The sequence below is a fragment of the Bos taurus genome, chromosome 23 (genome assembly GCF_002263795.3).
Source record: "Bos taurus isolate L1 Dominette 01449 registration number 42190680 breed Hereford chromosome 23, ARS-UCD2.0, whole genome shotgun sequence".
NCBI classification, from domain to species: Eukaryota; Metazoa; Chordata; class Mammalia; order Artiodactyla; family Bovidae; genus Bos; species Bos taurus.
In genome coordinates this window covers 31,188,002-31,208,636 of record NC_037350.1, presented here as the reverse complement: position 1 = coordinate 31,208,636, position 20,635 = coordinate 31,188,002, and the positions used below count along the sequence as shown (strand labels likewise).

Here is a 20,635-nt window from a genome sequence, read left to right as displayed (position 1 = left end):
AAAAAATAATTTAACATGCTCCAAAGATCTAACTTTATGAGCAAAACTATAAAACTCTTAGGATAAAACACAGGTAAAAAAACATTCATGACCAGAGTGGCTTCCTAATTTTTTTAACCTTTACATCTCTTGGTGTAATTGTGGGGACCTGTCCTGCGTTTAATTGCATTTAAGCATCTAGAATGTGTGTGTGTTGGAGGCGGGGGGGGGGAGGGGGGGGGTCGGTGGGGGGGAGTGGGGCGGGGCCTGTTACTCACAGAGATGGGCCGAGCATCACCTGTATCAGAATTATCTGGGATGACTGCTGAACATGTAATGTGTCTCAGATTTTCCTCAAGCCAACGAGTAGGGAAGCATGTGAATCTGTATTTTAATCAGTTCTGCACTTATGTTGTTTAAAAATATGAACCAGGTTATACTTTGTATTAAGACCTTCAGGATCTTTCGAAGACCCGCTTTCCGGGCCTTTAGTGTCAAGTTCTCAATCTCAGTGTCACACCAGGGAAGGTGCTCTGCAATAATCTCCAAGAACGTCTGAGCATAGTTTGGCGGTTCAGGACCCTGCGGCGCAGGCGCGGAGCCACGGCCGTTGGTATGCTTCCTATTCTTCTTAGCGTCTCTGTCCTCTAACAGATCATCTGCTCCAGGAGAACTAGGGCTGGGCGGTTAATCAGGCAATGACTGGCTCTCCGTACTGAGCAGCACACGAGTCTGAGTGGAAGAGTGTCAGTGACCTCAGGAAACTTGGTGAAACCCAGAGTTCGACTCAAGGGTTTCTCATTAATCCTTCCGGCTTCCTCTAGCTCCGCGCACTCAGGTTCCGTCCAAGCCAGGGTCCGGGCCAGGGTGTGTCCCGGCGCTCGGCCAGAGACGGCCGGTGAGTGGGGCACGCAGGGTCCTGGGTCCTGGACGGGTGGGCCTGGAGATTCTGAAGTGGTCGTGCCGAAACAGGTCTCGCGGGGAATACCAGCGAGTGGCCTGGGGGTGGCCTGTCCGCAGATCCGGCCGAGAGGTGCCTCCGCTGTTGGAACTCGGCACGGTATCTCGCCTCCCGGGTGGGCACAGCCTAGTCCTTCGGCTGCAGTGACAGTGGGTGATGCTCTCCGGGTGAGCCTCTGGGAGATGGAAATGATCAGAGTTGCGTTCTGCTCCGTTCTAGCTGGGCGAGCAAGGGCTTCTGTGTTGGGGGTGTTTCCCAGATGTTTAGCGGGTGCTAGGCACTAAGAGTTTTTAGCAGAATTAACTCATTTAATCCTCGCTTTAACCCCATGAGATGTACTATATTATCCTCATTTACAGATAAGAAAATCGAGGCACATAGAGACTAAGTACCTTACTTGAAATTACCGAACTTGAGAGCAGTAGTATTTTTCAGTGATTCTGATGATGAGGGTTGATGCTTGAACACAGCAGGTGTTATTTGTTAGAGGTACTGACAAATTCTGTATATCAAATTCTGTGAATCTGTTGTGACTTTGAGCCAATCTTTATGGAGACTGTTGTCTGAAGAGCATCTTGTGATAGGCCTGGAGACTTGACCATCTCTGTTCTACTAGAGTTGAATGGAGGCTGCTGAGGCTAACTCTGGTGCATTGGCAAAGGCTCCGGGAAATAGTCAGTCTGGTACCAGAAAGCAAAGCACCAGGAGAAGAGCTATTCAATTTTTTTTTTTTTTAATGTAGAAATTTTCTTCAGTGCGGTTTCTATGTGTCTGTCGTAGGTGTCACATACACAAACAATATATAATAACAGTTACACATGTCAGGAGCTTATTTGCAATGCCAAAACAACTATTGGGGGAGGGGCAGGGAGGCTCTTGTACTGCACACCATATACACATTAGTTAAATTAGAGATAATCTTATATCAAACTGGCATATTTTACCAGTATTAATAAGCATGAGAGTAAACCCTCAAAATTGGCTCTCTCCTTTGAACTCTGTTCTAGTTCTTTCTCTGTTCAGGACATTCTGCCTATTTTTAGATATTCTATGTTTTAAGAGTTCCAGTGAGTCAGTTTATAACTGTCTTCAAATTTCAGATCTTCCTGGTTTCCCTTTGTCTCCAAAACCCTGAACATTTTATCAAAAATAATCCTTCTCCAAGGTGGACTGTAACATGTAAAAATATAATAATATCCCACTATATACAAAATTCCCATTGTACCTATGTCACCTATATGGAGTGTGAATGTTCTCAGATCTTCAAGGACTTCTGTTGGGGATGAGGACTTTGCTTTAGAGGATTTAGAGGCTTTGCATTTTACCACCTGAGAGATTCACTATTTATCAATTGTGTAACTGTTAATACTTTAGTTCCATTGCACTGGAGAAGTAATTCTCTACCTATATGACCTACCGTCCCTTGTACTATCTCGAAATAAAATTCATAGGTAATATTAACTACCTACAGATATAATATCACTATATTACCTTAATTGTAATAAAAGGAGAAAAAAGGAAAGTAATTTAGAATAATATGTATTTCAGCATGTAAATGATTGGATAAAACAGACTATTGTACTTATACATAGAATCACTGTGAATGCAACAGCTATGAATGCAGGCTGATATTTGAATATTGTAGTTAGGAATCTAATACCATAAGTGTTTTGATATTCCTCAAATGGTGAACAATTCCTAGTATCATTCAAAGAGAAAGAAGTATTTCCTTGATTTTGCACGACACAGCAAATTTCTACAAAATACTTTGTATTTACATGAAAAGTAGTGGTGCATTCCAGCCTCACGTAACCATTAACAAATTTTTTTTAAGTCTAGCAGGATAAAGAACATTCTTTGTTTTTGCAGAAATAGCCATCATCATTCAGTTCAGTTCACTTCAGTAGCTCAGTCGTGTCCGACTCTTTGCAACCCCATGAATTGCAGCACGCCAGGCCTCCCTGTCCATCACCAACTCCTGGAGTTCACTCAGACTCTCGTCCATCAAGTCAGTGATGCCATCCAGCCATCTCATCCTCTGTCGTCCCCTTCTCCTCCTGCCCCCAATCCCTCCCAGCATCATCAGAGTCTTTTCCAATGAGTCAACTCTTCGCCTGAGGTGGCCAAAGTACTGGAGTTTCAGCTTTAGCATCATTCCTTCCAAAGAAATCCCAGGGCTGATCTCCTTCAGAATGGACTGGTTGGATCTCCTTGCAGTCCAAGGGACTCTCAAGAGTCTTCTCCAACACCACACTTCAAAAGCATCAATTCTTCGGCCCTCAGCTTTCTTCACAGTCCAACTTTCACATCCATACATGACCACTGGAGAAATCATAGCCTTGACTAGACGGACCTTTGTTGGCAAAGTAATGTCTCTGCTTTTGAATATGCTATCTAGGTTGGTCATAACTTTCCTTCCAAGGAGTAAGTGTCTTTTAATTTCATGGCTGCAGTCACAATCTGCAGTGATTTTGGAGCCCCAAAAAATAGTTTCTCACTGTTTCCATTGTTTCCCCATCTATTTGCCATGAAGTGATGGGACCAGATGCCATGATCTTCGTTTTCTGAATGTTGAGCTTTAAGCCAACTTTTCCACTCTCCTCTTTCACTTTCATCAAGAGGCTTTTGAGTTCCTCTTCACTTTCTGCCATAAGGGTGGTGTCATCTGCATATCTGAGGTTATTGATATTTCTCCCGGCAATCTTGATTCTAGCTTGTGCTTCTTCCAGTCCAGAATTTCTCATGATGTACTCTGCATATAAGTTAAATAAGCAGGGTGACAATATACAGCCTTGACATACTCCTTTTCCTGTTTGGAACCAGTTTGTTGTTCCATGTCCAGTTCTAACTGTTGCTTCCTGACCTGCATACAGGTTTCTCAAGAGGCAGGTCAAGTAGTCTGGTATTCCCATCTCTTTCAGAATTTTCCAGTTTATTGTGATCCACACAGTCAAAGGCTTTGGCATAGTCAATAAAGCAGAAATAGATGTTTTTCTGGAACTCTCTTCCTTTTTCCATGAACAGCAAATGTTGGCAATTTGATCTCTGGTTCCTCTGCCTTTTCTAAATCCAGCTTGAACATCAGGAAGTTCATGGTTCATGTATTGCTGAAGCCTGGCTTGGAGAATTTTGAGCATTACTTTACTAGTGTGTGAGATGAGTACAATTGTGAGGTAGTTTGAGCATTCTTTGGCGTTGCCTTTCTTTGGTATTAGAATGAAAACTGACCTTTTCCAGTCCTGTGGCTACTGCTGTTTTCCAAATTTGCTCGCATATTGAGTGCCGCACTTTCACAGCATCATCTTTCAGGATTTGGAATAGCTCAACTGGAATTCCATCCCTGCACTAGCTTTGTTAGTAGTGATGCTACCTAAGGCCCACTTGACTTCTCATTCCAGGATGTCAGGCTCTAGGTGAGTGATCACACCATTGTGATTACCTGGGTCATGAAGATCTTTTTTGTACAGTTCTTCTGTATATTCTTGCCACCTCTTAATATCTTCTGCTTCTGTTAGGTCCATACCATTTCTGTCCTTTATCGAGCCCATCTTTGCATGAAATGTTCCCTTGGTATCTCTAATTTTCTTGAAGAGATCTCTAGTCTTTCCCATTCTGTTGTTTTCCTCTATTTCTTTGCATTGGCCACTGAGGAAAGCTTTCTTATCTCTCCTTGCTATTCTTTGGAACTCTGCATTCAAATGGGTATATCTTTCCTTTTCTCCTTTGCTTCTCACTTCCCTCCTTTTCACAGCTATTTGTAAGGCCTCCCCAGACAGCTGTTTTGCTTTTTTGCATTTCTTTTTCTTGGGGATGGTCTTGATTCCTATCTCCTGTACAAAGTCACGAACCTCCATCCATAGTTCATCAGGCACTCTATCTATCAGATCTAGTCCCTTAAATCTATTTCTCACTTCCACTGTATAATCATAAGGGATTTGATTTAGGTTATACCTGAATGGTCTAGTGTTCTTCCCTACTTTCTTCAATTTCAGTCTGAATTTGCCAATAAGGAGTTCATGATCTGAGCCACAGTCAGCTCCCAGTCTTATTTTTGCTGACTGTATAGAGCTTCTCCATCTTTGGCTGCAAAGAATATAATCAATCTGCTTTCGGTGTTGACCATCTGGTGATGTCTATGTGTAGAGTCTTCTCTTGTGTTGTTGGAAGAAGTTGTTTGCTATGACCAGTGCATTTTCTTGGCAAAACTCTATTAGTCTTTGCCCTGCTTCATTCCATATTCCAAGGCCAAATTTTCCTGTTACCCCAGGTGTTTCTTGACTTCCTACTTTTGCATTCCTGTCCCCTATAATGAAAAGGACATCTTTTGGGGTGTTAGTCCTAAAAGATCTTGTAGGTCTTCATAGAACCATTCAACTTCAGCTTCTTCAGCATTACTGGTTGGGGCATAGACTTGGATTACTGTGATATTGAATGGTTTGCCTTGGAAATGAACAGAGATCATTCTGATTCTAATAACACCATGAAATCAATGTTTCAACCAAAACAAACAAAAACCCTCACAAATTCTCAAAACTGCCAACAGACTAATGGCAGAGTAGCTTAAGGATCTGGGCTGCAAGAATGTAGGCCAGCCAACCTAAGCAGTTAGGCAAATTGCTACTAAGAAATATTAGCACTATAAAGTATGCAACTGGATTTTATTCCAAGGTTCTAAATAAATTAGAAATTCTGACTTATCAATCAACTCAGTGGTAGGGTCTTGCATTCCCTGTTTCCAGCTGAAAGGAACGTTCTTGGCAAAGCTGGACACAGACAGCATCATCATCATTTGCTCTTGAGGTTCTCCATGGATGGCTTCTTGATGAACATCTTCCAAGGTTCACCTTGACATCTGGAAGGTTCCCAGTCTCTGAGAAAGGCAAGACTTATGAAACCAGATATGCTCCTAACCTAGTGGATCTCAAATAGTGCTGTGAGCAGAACCATTAGGGCAACTATTATACGGTTTATTGCCTACTGTCATACCCAAGGGCTCTGGATAAATTTACAAGAGAACGGGTTAAGGAAAAAGCTTCAATGGGGGGAACTCAAGAGTTCGGAGAAGGGCTTTCAGAAGAATAGGCACAGATTCCCATATCTTCCCCATTTTACTGCTAGAGCCAGGATGCTCTGTTAGATATTCAGTGTAGGTCAGTATTCTCAGTGAAGGCCTTGCTGTTCTTCCTTCTTATAAGGAAAATGTAAGAACAACCTTGGGAGTAGGAAGATAAACAGACTGTTTGGTACAGTCTGAATGTGGGGTACCAGCTTTTTAAAGGTGTCATCTGGGAATGCAGTTACCTAATACTTGGAAATTGGACCTTCCAGCAGGAGAAAGAAACCACCTGTCTTATGGGAGACTGAGTTTGTTTTAGATCCTCTAGGTCTGAGAAGAATGTTTGTAGGAAGGCTGGTCCCAGTGAGCACATTTTTCAGGTAACCTAGAGTGTTTCTTCTAAGGTTCATGTTGGACAATACAACTTGTCAAGTTATGTGAACTTACTACATACTCTCTAGGTCTGATGTAATGCCCAGTATCTAGAGTAACAAGTTCCATAAGTGATTCTGATGGGTATGTGTATAGCCTTTCTTTTGGAACCAATTTTAACCCAGAATTTTCAGATACACATTTTCTCCAGTGCTTCTTGCCACAGCCTTGTGAAATTTCACACTATCTTTTCTATAGATCAAAGCATTAATGTTGAGCTCTCAATAGCCCTGTGTTTCCAGCACCAATAGCCTTGTGTTAAATCACTTCTCATCAGCAGAATCCCAGCATGTGAACTGGACATGATCACCCAGTTGGAGGAAGAACAACTATACATACTGGATCTTCAGGGAACTGAAGAGGGGACTGACCAAAAATATCTGTTTAGGTGAGTAGTATTATGAAAAGACCACCAATTTGAAATTTAGGAGACATGAGCTCTTATAATTTGCTGGGTGACTTAAGGTACTCAGTGTTTCCTGTCCAATGAGCAAGTTGGCCTCAATGAACTCTAAGATCTGTTAAGATGAGATCCCTGGGAAGTGTTGTTAAACCTCTGAAATTTGGGGTCGTAGACTTGTTTAGAAGAGTACCTAAACTAGTTGGAAGAAGGGTTGGTGGGTTCAGTGGGGATAGTGGTATAATCATTAGCATTTCTGAAATTCTGTTCTCTCTCATTGCCAATAAAATGGTTGCATCCAACCTTGACAGAGTCTTCTCACTTTTTGCTTTTAGGAGGGTGGTTATCTTTCTACATTTGAGAGTCTTTACTCTTCTCATCCCTTTCCTTTCTCTCATTTACCATAAGTAACTGGCTAAATAGCTAATAGTTCATTTTACTTTCTAATCCCTTATTCTCTACTCATCAATTGTATGTCTGCTCATTTTCATTTTGGGGGGCTGAACATATTACCCAGTCCACTACTTGTATTTCTTGATGTCTCTTTGCATCCACTGTGAGAACTCTGTTATCTCTTCTGGCTTCATTCACTTTTCTTTCATTGTCCACTTAAATTTTCTCCCCATATAAAGTTGCTAGTGTGCATGAATTAGTTGTCTTTTATTTCTGGTGGTTTATTTTCCTTGTTCTCCACACTAGAGACAGGTGACATTTGCACTTTAAATGTCTTTCAGATAGGGAAGATTTGAACTGAACTGAAGCATCACCACCAATCAGGCTGTTTTGGAAGAACTAGAGTTTTCAGGGTCAGCAATGGAAAGTCTTCAAGGGAATACTGCCCAGCATCCTATGGATGAAAAAGCCTGTAAAAGTGAGGGCCAATTATCAAGGCAGACAAAATGTCCTGTACAGAAGAAATCTTCTTTTGAGAAAACAGCAATCAGAAAAGTGTCAGTGTCTCTCAAGGAGATTTTTGCTAAGGAGAAAGGCCCTGAATACAGTAAATTTAATCTAAGCTCAAATTTTAATACACGGCAGAGAATTCCAAAGGGAGCTAGGTCCCCCAAATCTAGGAAAAACTCCAAAGATAATTCAGACTTAATTAAACACCAAAAACTCTTTCTGCAAAGGAAGCCTTGTAAATGCAATGAATGTGGTAAAGCCTTTAATTATGAATCAGACCTCATTGTCCACAGGAGAATTCATGGTGGAGAAAAGCCTTTTGAATGCAATGAATGTGGGAAAACTTTTAGCCGAAGCACACACCTTATTGAACATCAAAGAACTCACACTGGAGAGAAACCTTATGAATGCCCTGAATGTGGAAAAGCTTTTAGCCGGAGTACACACCTTAGTCTACATCAGAGGATCCATACTGGAGAAAAACCATATGAATGTAGTGAATGTGGAAAAGCCTTTAGCCGAAGCACTAACCTTAGTCAACATCAGCGAACTCATACTCAAGAAAAACCTTACAAGTGTAATGAATGCGGGAAAGCCTTCAGTGACCGTTCAACTATAATTCAGCATCAACGAATACACACTGGAGAGAATCCCTATGAATGCAGTGAATGTGGAAAAGCTTACAGTTGGATCTCATCTCTTATTGAACATCAGAGAACACACTCTGGAGAGAACCCCTATGAATGCAATGACTGTGGAAAAGTATTCAGTCGAAGCTCATCCCTTGCTGAACATCAGAGAATCCACACTGGAGAAAAGCCCCATGAGTGTAGAGTGTGTGGCAAGGGCTTTAGTCGGAGCTCCTCCCTTATTATTCACCAGAGAACTCATACCAGAGAGAAGCCTTTCAAGTGTAATAGCTGTGAGAAAGCCTTCAGTCAGAGTTCAACTCTTATTAGACATCAGCAACTTCACACTAAAGAGTAATATCTGAGCTTTCACTAATCTTGGCATAAGAGCACATAGCATAACCTCCTATAGCTGAAGAGAAATATATACTTGTTTGAATTTTCCTTTTCCACTAGCTATAAGCCAGTTTCAAGCTAGCCTTCCTTCCTTTATGGAAACTAAGTGATCAGATTCATTTCAACAAGGCGGGGATGAACTTTAAAAACCTTAGATATTCAGTCTAATATTTTGGAGGGCTCCAGTCTTAGAATATACCTTACTACCTTACACCTTTCAGTCCTTCACCTTATCTCTTCCATGGAGCTTTGGTCCCTGAACAACCAGTGAACCCTTTTCTTTCCCAACCACATCAGCCCCTTTACTTAAAAGAGGAAATCCTGTGTGTGGATGTTTTCAAGCTTGCTGACTCTAGTAGCAGAAGAGAAGCTGGCTTCAGAACAAAAATCTACCCATTAGTTTGGGGATGACAATAATAAGCCAAATTCAGTCTCTGGACTTAAAGGACAGTTTTTCTATTCCTTCCTTACCTTTTTGGCTACACCATATTTTCCTCAAAGTATAACCCATAGTTCTACTAATGTGCCTAATTAATCCTAGTATTATTTTATCTTATCCTGACCAAAAATGTCCTAAAAATCTTATATTTAGTTCCTACATTATCTTTAAAAAAAAAAAAAAAAGCTGCCCTATATTAAAAACATTTTTTGTTTACACACTTCATAAATGTATACCCTCTGGTTCTGACTCTTACCAATCTTGTAAAGCTGATCTATCGAGGACAAATGCAGCGCCTACCTCTCAGTCCTTTTCCTACTTCACATTTGCAGAATTGGCACTTTGGGCTACTCTTATGCCTTAAAATTTGAGCCTCTGGGATCCATGATTCTGTGCTGATCCACAAATTTTTCTGCCTCCCAGCACTTCTCTGATTAACAGTGATTAGCTCTGTGACTTTGGGGCAAGAGTTGAGCCAGAATAATTTCATTTTATTGGCTTATAGTACTTATGGTTATTCAATTAGATTGTAAGCTTCTTAAAGACAAAAATCTTGTTTTAGATCCCTACAAAACATCCCACAGTGCTGAGTGGTCACTAAATGCCCCATAATTATTGCTTACCGATTCCTCTCTATCATGGGTAATCAGCCTGCTAGGGTTTATTTGAAATGGCCTAATAGTTGACTTTTTTCTCTGTGTTCCTACTGCTGCTGCCAACTCCTTGGTAGTTTGGACCTAGGTTACCAGAGTGAACACACTGTTGCTGCTCTTATCTCTGTGTCTTTATCTAGCTGTTTTACTAAACTATCACTTAGCTCAGAAAGAATCTAGTTTCCCGTTATCCCCAGGAAAAAGTTCAAACTGCTTTAACTTGAAGACCTTCCACAGTTGGATCTATTTATTTATTTTCATTACTCCCCAGTACAGCTGGGTGGCCCTACCCTTTGTCTCTGCCACAGCCTTTCTCTTCACACTTGTCTTCCTTTCAGATTATTCTATGGCATTCTTTTACATGTCCTGCTTTCTTCCTTGTATTAACATCTCCAGAAATCTTTTATAAAAGCCCTGCTCACATTCTGCCTTCACTGCGATATTTTCAATTGCCCACCTTCTTAGAAGTCTTTTACAGTGATGGTTTGCATCATTCTGCTGTATTACATACTTTCTTATTCTGTTCTCTGGTTCTGTCAAGTGCTTTTAATCCATGAAATTTTTTGAAGTTAGAAATTGTCTTAAATCTCTTGAAGCCCCATCTACCCAAATGAATTCTAGTTTTAACTTAAATTGAGAGGGTTTAATTTAATGGTCCATTTGCTTTAATCTTTTGAATGGTGAGATAACCTCGTGAATCTTTGGGTCACTTTTGTTTAATCTTTAATTATGTACATTGAGCCTTGGGACTGGCTCTCCTTCAGAGCTCCTAGGATGTTGGCCTTTCAGCTTTCCACTTCATGACACTGTTTTAAGGAGTAGGTGGGTTTATTCAGATAAAGTGATGAAAACAGTGCCTGACATAATAAATGCTCAATAAATGCTAATAGTTATCATTCTATTTCTTAATATCTGCCTGTAGTCTTTCATTTCAATCCTGAAGGACCTGTAACTCCACAGAAATGGAAAACTAGGATCACAATAAAAAATAAGAAGATATTTCTTCTGACTGCCATCCTGGACAATAGTCACCTACTTTATTTTAACTCTACTGTGTATCAAAAAAGACTCAAGGCAGCTTACAAGATATGATACAACAGAAAACTGAAAACAATACAAATCAGCATTAGAGAAAGGAGAAGTTGCCTAGAAGATCAAGATCATGACAAATTGTGGTATGCAATATGGTTATTCAGGTAGAGATGCAAAGTGACCATTCAGGTGAAATGAGGTGCTCATTTGCTTACACTGTATTTGGATGGGGAGAAAATGTCCATTCTTCAAGGAAAGCCTGATAGATTTAAGATTTATTTCTCCATTGGCCTTCATGTAATTATACAGTGCACTTTTGATAACAAAAATTAAATTATGTGTTCTTCACAACACCTGGCAAACAGTGTATTTCCCAGTGAATAAATATTGAGTTCTTAGTGGAAGTCTCATAAAGGCAAATATGAAGATTCTTCTTGGGGTGGAGTTGGGTTAGAAGCAGCAGAGGACAGATTATACTGCATAATCAAGTAATTACTGGGTGCCAGAACAGCTCTTTTCACACATTTGAGTCATTTTACTTAACATATTATGGGGTGAAGAAACTGAAATTTACAAATGTTAAACAGCTTACCCAAAGATCAGGGTTTGACCCCACTACTGGACCTCTTGGGCATTCCAGGTGGCTCAAGGGTAAAGATTCCACCTGCAATGCAGGAGACACAGGTTCCATTCCTGGGCTGGGAAGACCAACCTGGAGAAGGAAATGCCGATCCACTCCAGTATTCTTGCTTGGGGAATCCCATGGACAGAAGGAACCTGGCAGGCTATGGTCCATGGGCTTGCAAAAACTCAGATACAACTTTAGCGACTAAACAAGTGGATTTAAAGGAACAATCCTATGAAATTGGTGACTAGATATGGGCAGGAAGAATATCAGATCAGTCGCTCAGTCATGTCCGACTCTATGCAACCCCATGAATTGCAGCATGCCAGGCCTCCCTGTCCATCACCAACTCCCAGAGTTCACTCAGATTCACGTCCATCGAGTCAGTGATGCCATCCAGACATCTCATCCTCTGTCGTCCCCTTCTCCTCTTGCCCCCAATCCCTCCCAGCATCAGAGTCTTTTCCAATGAGTCAACTCTTCCAATGAGGTGGCCAAAGTGCTGGAGTTTCAGCTTTAGCATCATTCCTTCCAAAGAAATCCCAGGGCTGATATCCTTCAGAATGGACTGGCTGGGTCTCCTTGCAGTCCAAGGGACTCTCAAGAGTCTTCTCCAACACCACAGTTCAAAAGCATCAATTCTTCGGCGCTCAGCCATCTTCACAGTCCAACTCTCACATCCATACATGACCACAGGAAAAACCATAGCCTTGACTAGACAGACCTTTGTTGGCAAAGTAATGTCTCTGCTTTTGAATATGCTATCTAGGTTGGTCATAACTTTCCTTCCAAGGAGTAAGCGTCTTTTAATTTCATGGCTGCAGTCACCATCTGTAGTGATTTTGGAGCCCAGAAAAATAAAGTCTGACACTATTTCCACTGTTTCCCCATCTATTTGCCATGAAGTGATGGGACCAGATGCCATGATCTTTGTTTTCTGAATGTGGAGCTTTAGGCCAACTTTTTCACTCTCCACTTTCACTTTCATCAAGAGGCTTTTGAGTTCCTCTTCACTTTCTGCCATAAGGGTGGTGTCATCTGCATATCTGAGGTTATTGATATTTCTCTCGGCAATCTTGATTCCAGCTTGTGTTTCTTCCAGTCCAGCGTTTCTCATGATGTACTCTGCATATAAGTTAAATAAGCAGGGTGACAATATACAGCCTTGACGAACTCCTTTTCCTATTTGGAACCAGTCTGTTGTTCCATGTCCAGTTCTAACCGTTGCTTCCTGACCTGCATACAGGTTTCTCAAAAGGCAGGTCAGGTGGTCTGGTATTCCCATCTCTTGAAGAATTTTCCACAGTTTATTGTGATCCACACAGTCAAAGGCTTTAGCATAGTCAATAAAGCAGAAGTATATGTTTTTCTGGAACTCTCTTGCTTTTTCTATGATCCAGCGGATGTTGGCAATTTGATCTCTGGTTCCTCTGCCTTTTCTAAAACCAGCTTGAACATCAGGAAGTTCTCGGTTCACATATTGCTGGAGCCTGGCTTGGAGAATTTTGAGCATTACTTTACTAGCGTGTGAGATGAGTACAATTGTGAGGTAGTTTGAGTATTCTTTGGCATTGCCTTTCTTTGGGATTGGAATGAAAACTGACCTCTTCCAGTCCTGTGGCCACTGCTGAGTTTTCCAAATTTGCTGGCATATTGAGTGCAGCACTTTCACAGCATCATCTTTCAGGATTTGGAATAGCTCAACTGGAATTCAATCACCTCCACTAGCTTTGTTCATAGTGATGCTTTCTAAGGCCCACTTGACTTCACATTCCAGGATGTCAGGCTCTAGGTGAGTGATCACACCATCATGATTATCTGGGTCATGAAGATCTTTTTTGTATAGTTCTTCTGTGTATTCTTGCCATCTCTTCTTAATATCTTCTGCTTCTGTTAGGTCCATACCATTTCTGTCCTTTATCGAGCCCATCTTTGCATGAAATGTTCCTTTGGTATCTCTGATTTTCTTGAAGAGATCTCTAGTCTTTCCCATTCTGTTGTTTTCCTCTATTTCTTTGTGTTGATCGCTGAAGAAGGCTTTCTTATCTCTTCTTGCTATTCTTTGGAGTTCTGCATTCAGATGTTTATATCTTTCCTTTTCTCCTTTGCTTTTCGCTTCTCGTCTTTTCACAGCTATTTGTAAGGGCTCCCCAGGCAGCCATTTTGCTTTTTTGCATTTCTTTTCCATGGGGATGGTCTTGATCCCTGTCTCCTGTACAATGTCACGAACCTCATTCCATAGTTCATCAGGCACTTTATCTATCAGATCTAGGCCCTTAAATATATTTCTCACTTCCACTGTATAATCATAAGGGATTTGATTTAGGTCATACCTGAATGGTCTAGTGTTTTTCCCTACTTTCTTCAGTTTAAGTCTGAATTTGGCAATAAGGAGTTCATGGTCTGAGCCACAGTCAGCTCCTGGTCTTGTTTTTGCTGACTGTATAGAGCTTCTCCATCTTTGGCTGCAAAGAATATAATCAATCTGCTTTTGGTGTTGACCATCTGGTGATGTCCATGTATAGAGTCTTCTCTTTTGTTGTTGGAAGAGGGTGTTTGCTATGACCAGTGCATTTTCTTGGCAAAACTCTATTAGTCTTTGCCCTGCTTCATTCCGTATTCCAAGGCCAAATTTTCCTGTTACCCCAGGTGTTTCTTGACTTCGTACTTTTGCATTCCTGTCCCCTATAATGAAAAGGACATCTTTTTTGGGTGTTAGTTCTAAAAGGTCTTGTAGGTCTTCATAGAACCATTCAACTTCAGCTTCTTCAGCGTTACTGGTTGGGGCATAGACTTGGATTACTGTGATATTGAATGGTTTGCCTTGGAAATGAACAGAGATCATTCTGTCATTTTTGAGATTGCATCCAAGTACTGCATTTCAGACTCTTTTGTTGACCATGATGGCCACTCCATTTCTTCTGAGGGATTCCTGCCCATAGTAGTAGATATAATGGTCATCTGAGTTAAATTCACCCATTCCAGTCCATTTCAGTTTGCTGATTCCTAGAATGTCGACATTTACTCTTGCCATCTCCTGTTTGACCACTTCCAGTTTGCCTTGACTCATGGACCTGACATTCCAGGTTCCTATGCAATATTGCTCTTTACAGCATCAGACCTTGTTTCTATCACCGTCACATCCACAGCTGGGTATTCTTTTTGCTTTGGCTCCATCCCTTCATTCTTTCTGGAATTATTTCTCCACTGATCTCCAGTAGCATATTGGGCACCTACTGACCTGGGGTGTTCCTCTTTCAGTATCCTATCGTTTTGCCTTTTCATACTGTTCATGGGGTTCTCAAGGCAAGAATACTGAAGTGGTTTGCCATTCCCTTCTCCAGTGGACCACATTCTGTCAGATCTCTCCACCATGACCCGCCCATCTTGGGTTGCCCCACGAGCATGGCTTAGTTTCATTGAGTTAGACAAGGCTGTGGTCCTAGTGTGATTAGATTGACTAGTTTTCTGTGAGTATGGTTTCAGTGTGTTTGCCCTCTGATGCCCTCTTGCAACACCTACCGTCTTCTTGGGTTTCTCTTACCTTGGGCGTGGGGTATCTGTTCACGGCTGCTCCAGCTAAACGTAGCCATTGCTCCTTACCTTGGACGAGGGGTATCTCTTCACCGCCGCCCTTCCTGACCTTCAACGTGGGATAGCTCCTCTAGGCCCTCCTGCGCCCGCGCAGCAGGAAGAAGAGGGACCAGTAATTCCTTAATTGCTGTTAACTTTCATGTAAACTATGTAGGGCATGAAGCAGAGGAACTAACTAAATTAGTTAGAGACTAACTCAGCAGTTAGCCATGCATGCAAAATATTAAAGAGTTGAAAACCTGATATGATTAATTTGCAACTCTAAAGTCAATGTGGAATCCAAAACTTTTGGAATTTCTGGTGGGGAAGTCGGGTCAAAGGAGTAATGTGGAGTGGGGAGTCTTATTCTAAGGAAAAACGGAGGGTCTTCCAGTACAGCCAGAATCACCGTGACTCGGCTCACACTGAAGCATGTCTTCAGAATAATCTCTGTCCTTGCACGGAGCCCCTATCCAGACTCTCAGCGTGGGCCATTTCTGGAAACGCCGTACGTGGATGGGGAGTAAGGCTCTCGCGGAGGCAAGCTGCCTTCCTTGACGTCATTCGACCAGAAGGAGGCGCTTGAGTGCGAAGACCACCGCGGGGATAAAGGCCTCTGAGCTCCGCGCTTTCGCTGTGTTCCTGGACTTTCATGGTGACCTTTGTGTGTCCAGATTTCCCCTAACAAAGCTGAGATGGCTACTCCTAGAAGCCACTGGATGGGGGCCAGCGACCGTCTCAACCGCCCCAAGCCATCTTCCAGCTTCCTGGGGGGCGCTCTGAAGCTAGATCGGCCAAAGAACTTGTCCTACACCTGAGAACTACAATTCCCAGAAAGCTCAGAGACTCGCAGTCGACAGAGCGCTAAGACTCTATTTCCCAGAAGTCTTAGGGCCAATTCCCACCCTCATTGAAAAACCCTCTTTCGTGTCTCTCCTGCTGAAGATTCTAAAGGCTGTTGTGGTAGGCGATGCAATGCAACGAGCTGTGACGATACCAATGAGCCTCGTTTTGGGAAAGTATCCTAGCCTGAATCTCTGTCACTTCTTTTTCCAGAAAATTGATAAAGCAGAGTGAAGTTTTCACCCTTTTCCGTTAGATTTTGTTCATTTAACTGGTGTGTTAGGCGTCTCCTGTGTTAAGTCTACTTTCCTGATACGTGAACTGAGATTGAAGATGAGTCACTTTCTTATCTATTCATTCAGCTTCATTAAACAGGCCACGTTCTCCCTGCCGCCCACCCCATCCCCCATCCTAACATGCACAAACACACTCTGAAAAGCATAAATAAAAACCAAAAAATAAACACTGATCGCATTACTTGGATCATCCCTGAACGTAGTAAATGTTCTTTCAGCCTTTTCTTCTTCTTCTGATATCTATATATCTACATATGCTAGATATGGAGATGGATTTTGTGTATACATAAAAAAAGCTTTAGTTGTATATAACAAAAGATTTACTATATACATTTATCTTGAACTTTCCCCATGTTAGTATTTTCCAATATAATTTTTAATGGTACCGTCAAAGAACTAATCCTGTCCCTGTATCAAGCATTTCTTTTCCAGCTTCCTAAATACCAGTGTTTTTATTTGGAAACCCTAGCAAATGGCTTCAATCTGCTGTCAAAACAACTTTATAAACTTATTGTTAATTTTATTACTTGTGATAATGACATGGTTATGTTTAAAAGGAAGAAAAAGACTGTATTGGTTAAAAGATACATGGGTTCAGTGGTGATGGTGTTTAGTCACTAAGTCGTGTCTGACTCTTTGCAACCACATGGACTGTAGCCCTCTGTCCATGCGATTTCCTATGCCAGAATACTGGAGTGGGTTGCTATTTCCTCCTCCAGGGGATCTTCCCCATCCAGGGATCGAACCTGTGTCTCCTGCATTGGCAGGCCAGATCTTTACCCCCAAACCACACATACAACAAGATACATACAAAAGATACATACAACAAGACAAATGATGTCTGGGTCTTACTTTAAAATATTCCAGGAAAAAATAAAAAATTTTAAATAAAAAGTCAGAGAGGGATTGCTAAACAAGATTGGCAAATATTGATTATTGTTTAGTCTGGGTGAAGAATACACCAGAGTTCACGTTTCTGTTTTGTGTTTATTTGAAATTTTCTGTAATAATTTTTAAAAATGTATACTAGCATTCTTTTTGGAACAATGTGTCCAGCTAATACCTTCCAATCTCATGTTCAAGTCATCCTTTGACCTCTGTTCAAATGAATTTTCAGCTCCACTGTTATATCTGTAATGCTGACTGATTCCTTTTCCTGGGACCCATCTTCTTACTAGATTTTTTTTCACTGTACCTCTGAAACTAAAGTAAATCTCAGCTCCTTAGAGAACACATGTTTTACCTTCATGCTCTCCCACATTTTAGTCTTCTCCTGATCTCTCCTATGTATATGACTGTGGCATCTATCTGGCTTTTATACTTCTGCTCTATTTCATGTCTCATTTCATGCTGCTGCTGCTAAGTTGCTTCAGTCGTGTCCGACTCTGTGTGACCCCATAGACAGCAGCCCACCAGGCTCCCCGGTCCCTGGGATTCTCCAGGCAAGAACATTGGAGTGGGTTGCCATTTCCTTCTTCAATGATGAAAGTGAAAAGTGAAAGTGAAGCTGCTCAGTTGTGTCCGAGCCTCAGCGACCCCATGGACTGCAGCCTTCCAGGCTCCTCCATCCATGGGATTTTCCAGGTAAGAGTACTGGAGTGGGGTGCCATTGCCTTCTCCCATTTAATGCTAAGTGGCACCAATGTGCCTGACAGAGTAGTTGCTCAGTAAATATTTGTTGAATCAATATCCACGTGGGTGAATCATCCAGCGAACATTCTGCCTTTTATCTGGAACCTTGGGGTCTTGGCAGGCAGGAATCCCCACGCGTGTGGGTAATGCAGCAGCTGCTGTGTGTGCTTCTCCTCTCCCACTAGTGGATCTTATCCTTCCCTTTTTAATTCTTGTTCCAAAAGTCCTCCTCCTCCTCTGCCTTTTAAAGGTGCCTGCCATCTGCTCCCCACCCACAAGCTTCTGTCCTTCACACGTTCCACACCCACTATCTATCCCAACATTGTCAGAGATACCATTTCTTTCTGCCTCCTTGAGGACTTGACTCTCACATTCCTTTCACTTTTCAGACTCTCCTTTTCTAGTGACTCATTACCAATGTAAACAAGTCTAACTGCTGTTGTTCAGTCGCCCAGTTGTGTCCAACGCTTTGCAACCCCATGGGCTGCAGCACACCAGGTCTCCCTGTCCTTCACCATCTCCCAGAATTTGCCCAAGTTCATGTTCATTGCATGAACATTGCAAACAGATGACTCATTGGAAAAATCCCTGATGCTGAGAAAGATTGAGGGCAGAAGGAGAAGAGGGTGTCAGACGATAAGATGGCTGGACAGCATTGATCCAAACAAGTCTAATAGTTCTCTCTTATTTAAAAACATAGTCAAAGCTATGGTTTTTCCAGTAGTCATGTATGGATGTGAGAATTGAACCATAAAGAAAGCTGAGCACTGAAGAATTGATGCTTTTAAACTGTGGTGTTGGAGAAGACTCTTGAGAATCCCTTGGCCTGCAAAAAGATCAAATCAGTCAGTCCTAAAGGAAATCAGTCCGAAATATTCATTGGAAGGGCTGAAGCTGAAGCTGAAGCTCCAATACTTTGGCCACCTGATGCGAAGAATTGACTCATTGGAAAAGACTGTGACGCTGGGAAAGATTGAAGGCAGGAGGAGAAGGGGATGACAGAGGATGAGATGGTTGGATGGCATTTCAACTCGATTGACATGAGTTTGAGCGGGCTCCATCAGTTGGTGATGGACAGGGAAGCCTGGCGTGCTGCAGTCCATGGCGTCTCAGAGAGTCAGATACGACTGGGTGAGTGACTGAACTGAACTGATTTAAAAAGATTCTACTTAAATTCACATGCTGCTTTACCCACCCAGTTAATTCTCCCCTTAGAGATTCCAGGAGTGTGGATCAGCCAACAACTCAATTTTGGCCCAGTGAAACATTTCAGACTTCTGGACTACAAGTCTTTGAAAATAGATTTGTTGTTTTAAGGCACCAGTTTGTTACAGCAGCCATGGAAAATGATTACATTTTTCTTTTGCTCTTGCTCTTTCAGGCTCCAGGTGGTAGTTGTCCTGCAATTGTTAGATGCTAGTGTTCCACTCTCCTTTGCTGGTTTCCTCTGTTTAAATTTTCTTCAGTTAAACTAAGTATGGCCATTAGTTTCTGCATGGGACACTGCCTAGAGGTGGAGTGAAAAGGGACCAAATAAGAAGTGGCACCTGAAAATACCTTCCTTCATCAATAGACGCACTCCTTGTTTCCTGGTCTTCTTGGGCAGTGCCATAACTGTGGCTCCAGATTTCTCTTGGCCCCAAAGTAATCTGCTCAGAACTACATTGCCCAGGGGCCTCAGTAAGGATAAATTCTCTTGGACCTGGATCTTGAGCCTTTATGCTTTCTCACTAGTCCAATATGGAGATGAATGCCCTCATCCCTATTCAAGGGTGAGTTCATCCATGGCCCAGGCACCCATCTGAGCCCATCTGAGACAAAGGTGTGTCCAAGACAGGGTCTAGAATACAGGCTCCATCACATTGTGAGGTCATTCATATCATCTCCCCCTCCCACAAAACCATCCCCAAGGACAAATCCAGAGAAAGAGAAACTGCTCTGACTTTGGTCTTGTCATAAATTTTCCCTAGGAACCACTCTCTACCATTAGCTGGACAGATATACCACCACTAAATTTTAATAATTGTGGTTTATAGAAGAAAAAGGTAATTAATTTTTTTTTTTGGTAATTAGTTTTTAAAAATGTCTTGCTATATCTCTTAAACCTTGAACTATAAACACTCTCCAGCACTGATAGGCCACACAGAGAGCAAAGTAATTACATGTGATTTAACATTATATCTTGTTTCAATGCAGCAAGTAGATGTGATTTTTCTTTCTTTTTTTTTTTTTTTTTGCCACACTGAGTGGAATGCAGACCAACCAGGGATAGAACCCACACCCCTGCATTGGAAGTGCCGTCTTTAAACACTGGACAGCCAGAGAAGTCCCACCTATACAATGATTTTAATTTTGCAGGGTGTTTTTGTAGTTGAACCAGAATTTCTTCAGGGAAATAATTTGATTCCTAACACCTTTATGTGTTGAAACCTGAGCTTTAGTTCATGCAAAGACTGTCTGGGGTGGAGGTGCTATGGTCACCCCCACATAGGCAGGTGGATCATCCCCACTGAAAATTTGGTTCAGATGTCAAGTCTGATGACTCCCCACATGCCCCAATAGCGTATGAAGCGCTTTATTGTCCATAAATAAAACCTTTCTGGGGAGAGCACAGCAGGCTCCCAAACTGGCCTGATAACAGCCCAAGAGAGAGCAGGGAGGGAGTTCCATATCAGGTTTATGGTGGATGGGGTTGGACTGGGATTGGGGTTCATGCATGTGAGCCAGGGATTGTGTGGTTTGAACACCCTCTACCCAAACACCAAGGGAGGAAGCACCCAGGCTTG

General features: G+C 42.0%; 1 protein-coding gene across 3 annotated transcripts; it reads left to right on the top strand.

Annotated features, from left to right (window-relative positions):
* Positions 1–227: 227 nt before the first annotated feature.
* Positions 228–11,231, top strand: ZNF391 (zinc finger protein 391). 3 transcript variants are annotated; one of them, XM_005223722.5, is made up of 3 exons: positions 228–877; positions 6,706–6,816; positions 7,563–11,231. In XM_005223722.5, exon 3 carries the CDS (start codon positions 7,642–7,644, stop codon positions 8,716–8,718), a length of 1,077 nt encoding a protein of 358 aa, XP_005223779.1. In that variant the 5' UTR covers positions 228–877; positions 6,706–6,816; positions 7,563–7,641; the 3' UTR covers positions 8,719–11,231.
* Positions 11,232–20,635: the final 9,404 nt, after the last annotated feature.

Bases quoted from the DNA above. Each gene is read 5' to 3' on its own strand.
- ZNF391 (XM_005223722.5), top strand. From the start codon at position 7,642: ATGGAAAGTCTTCAAGGGAATACTGCCCAGCATCCTATGGATGAAAAA.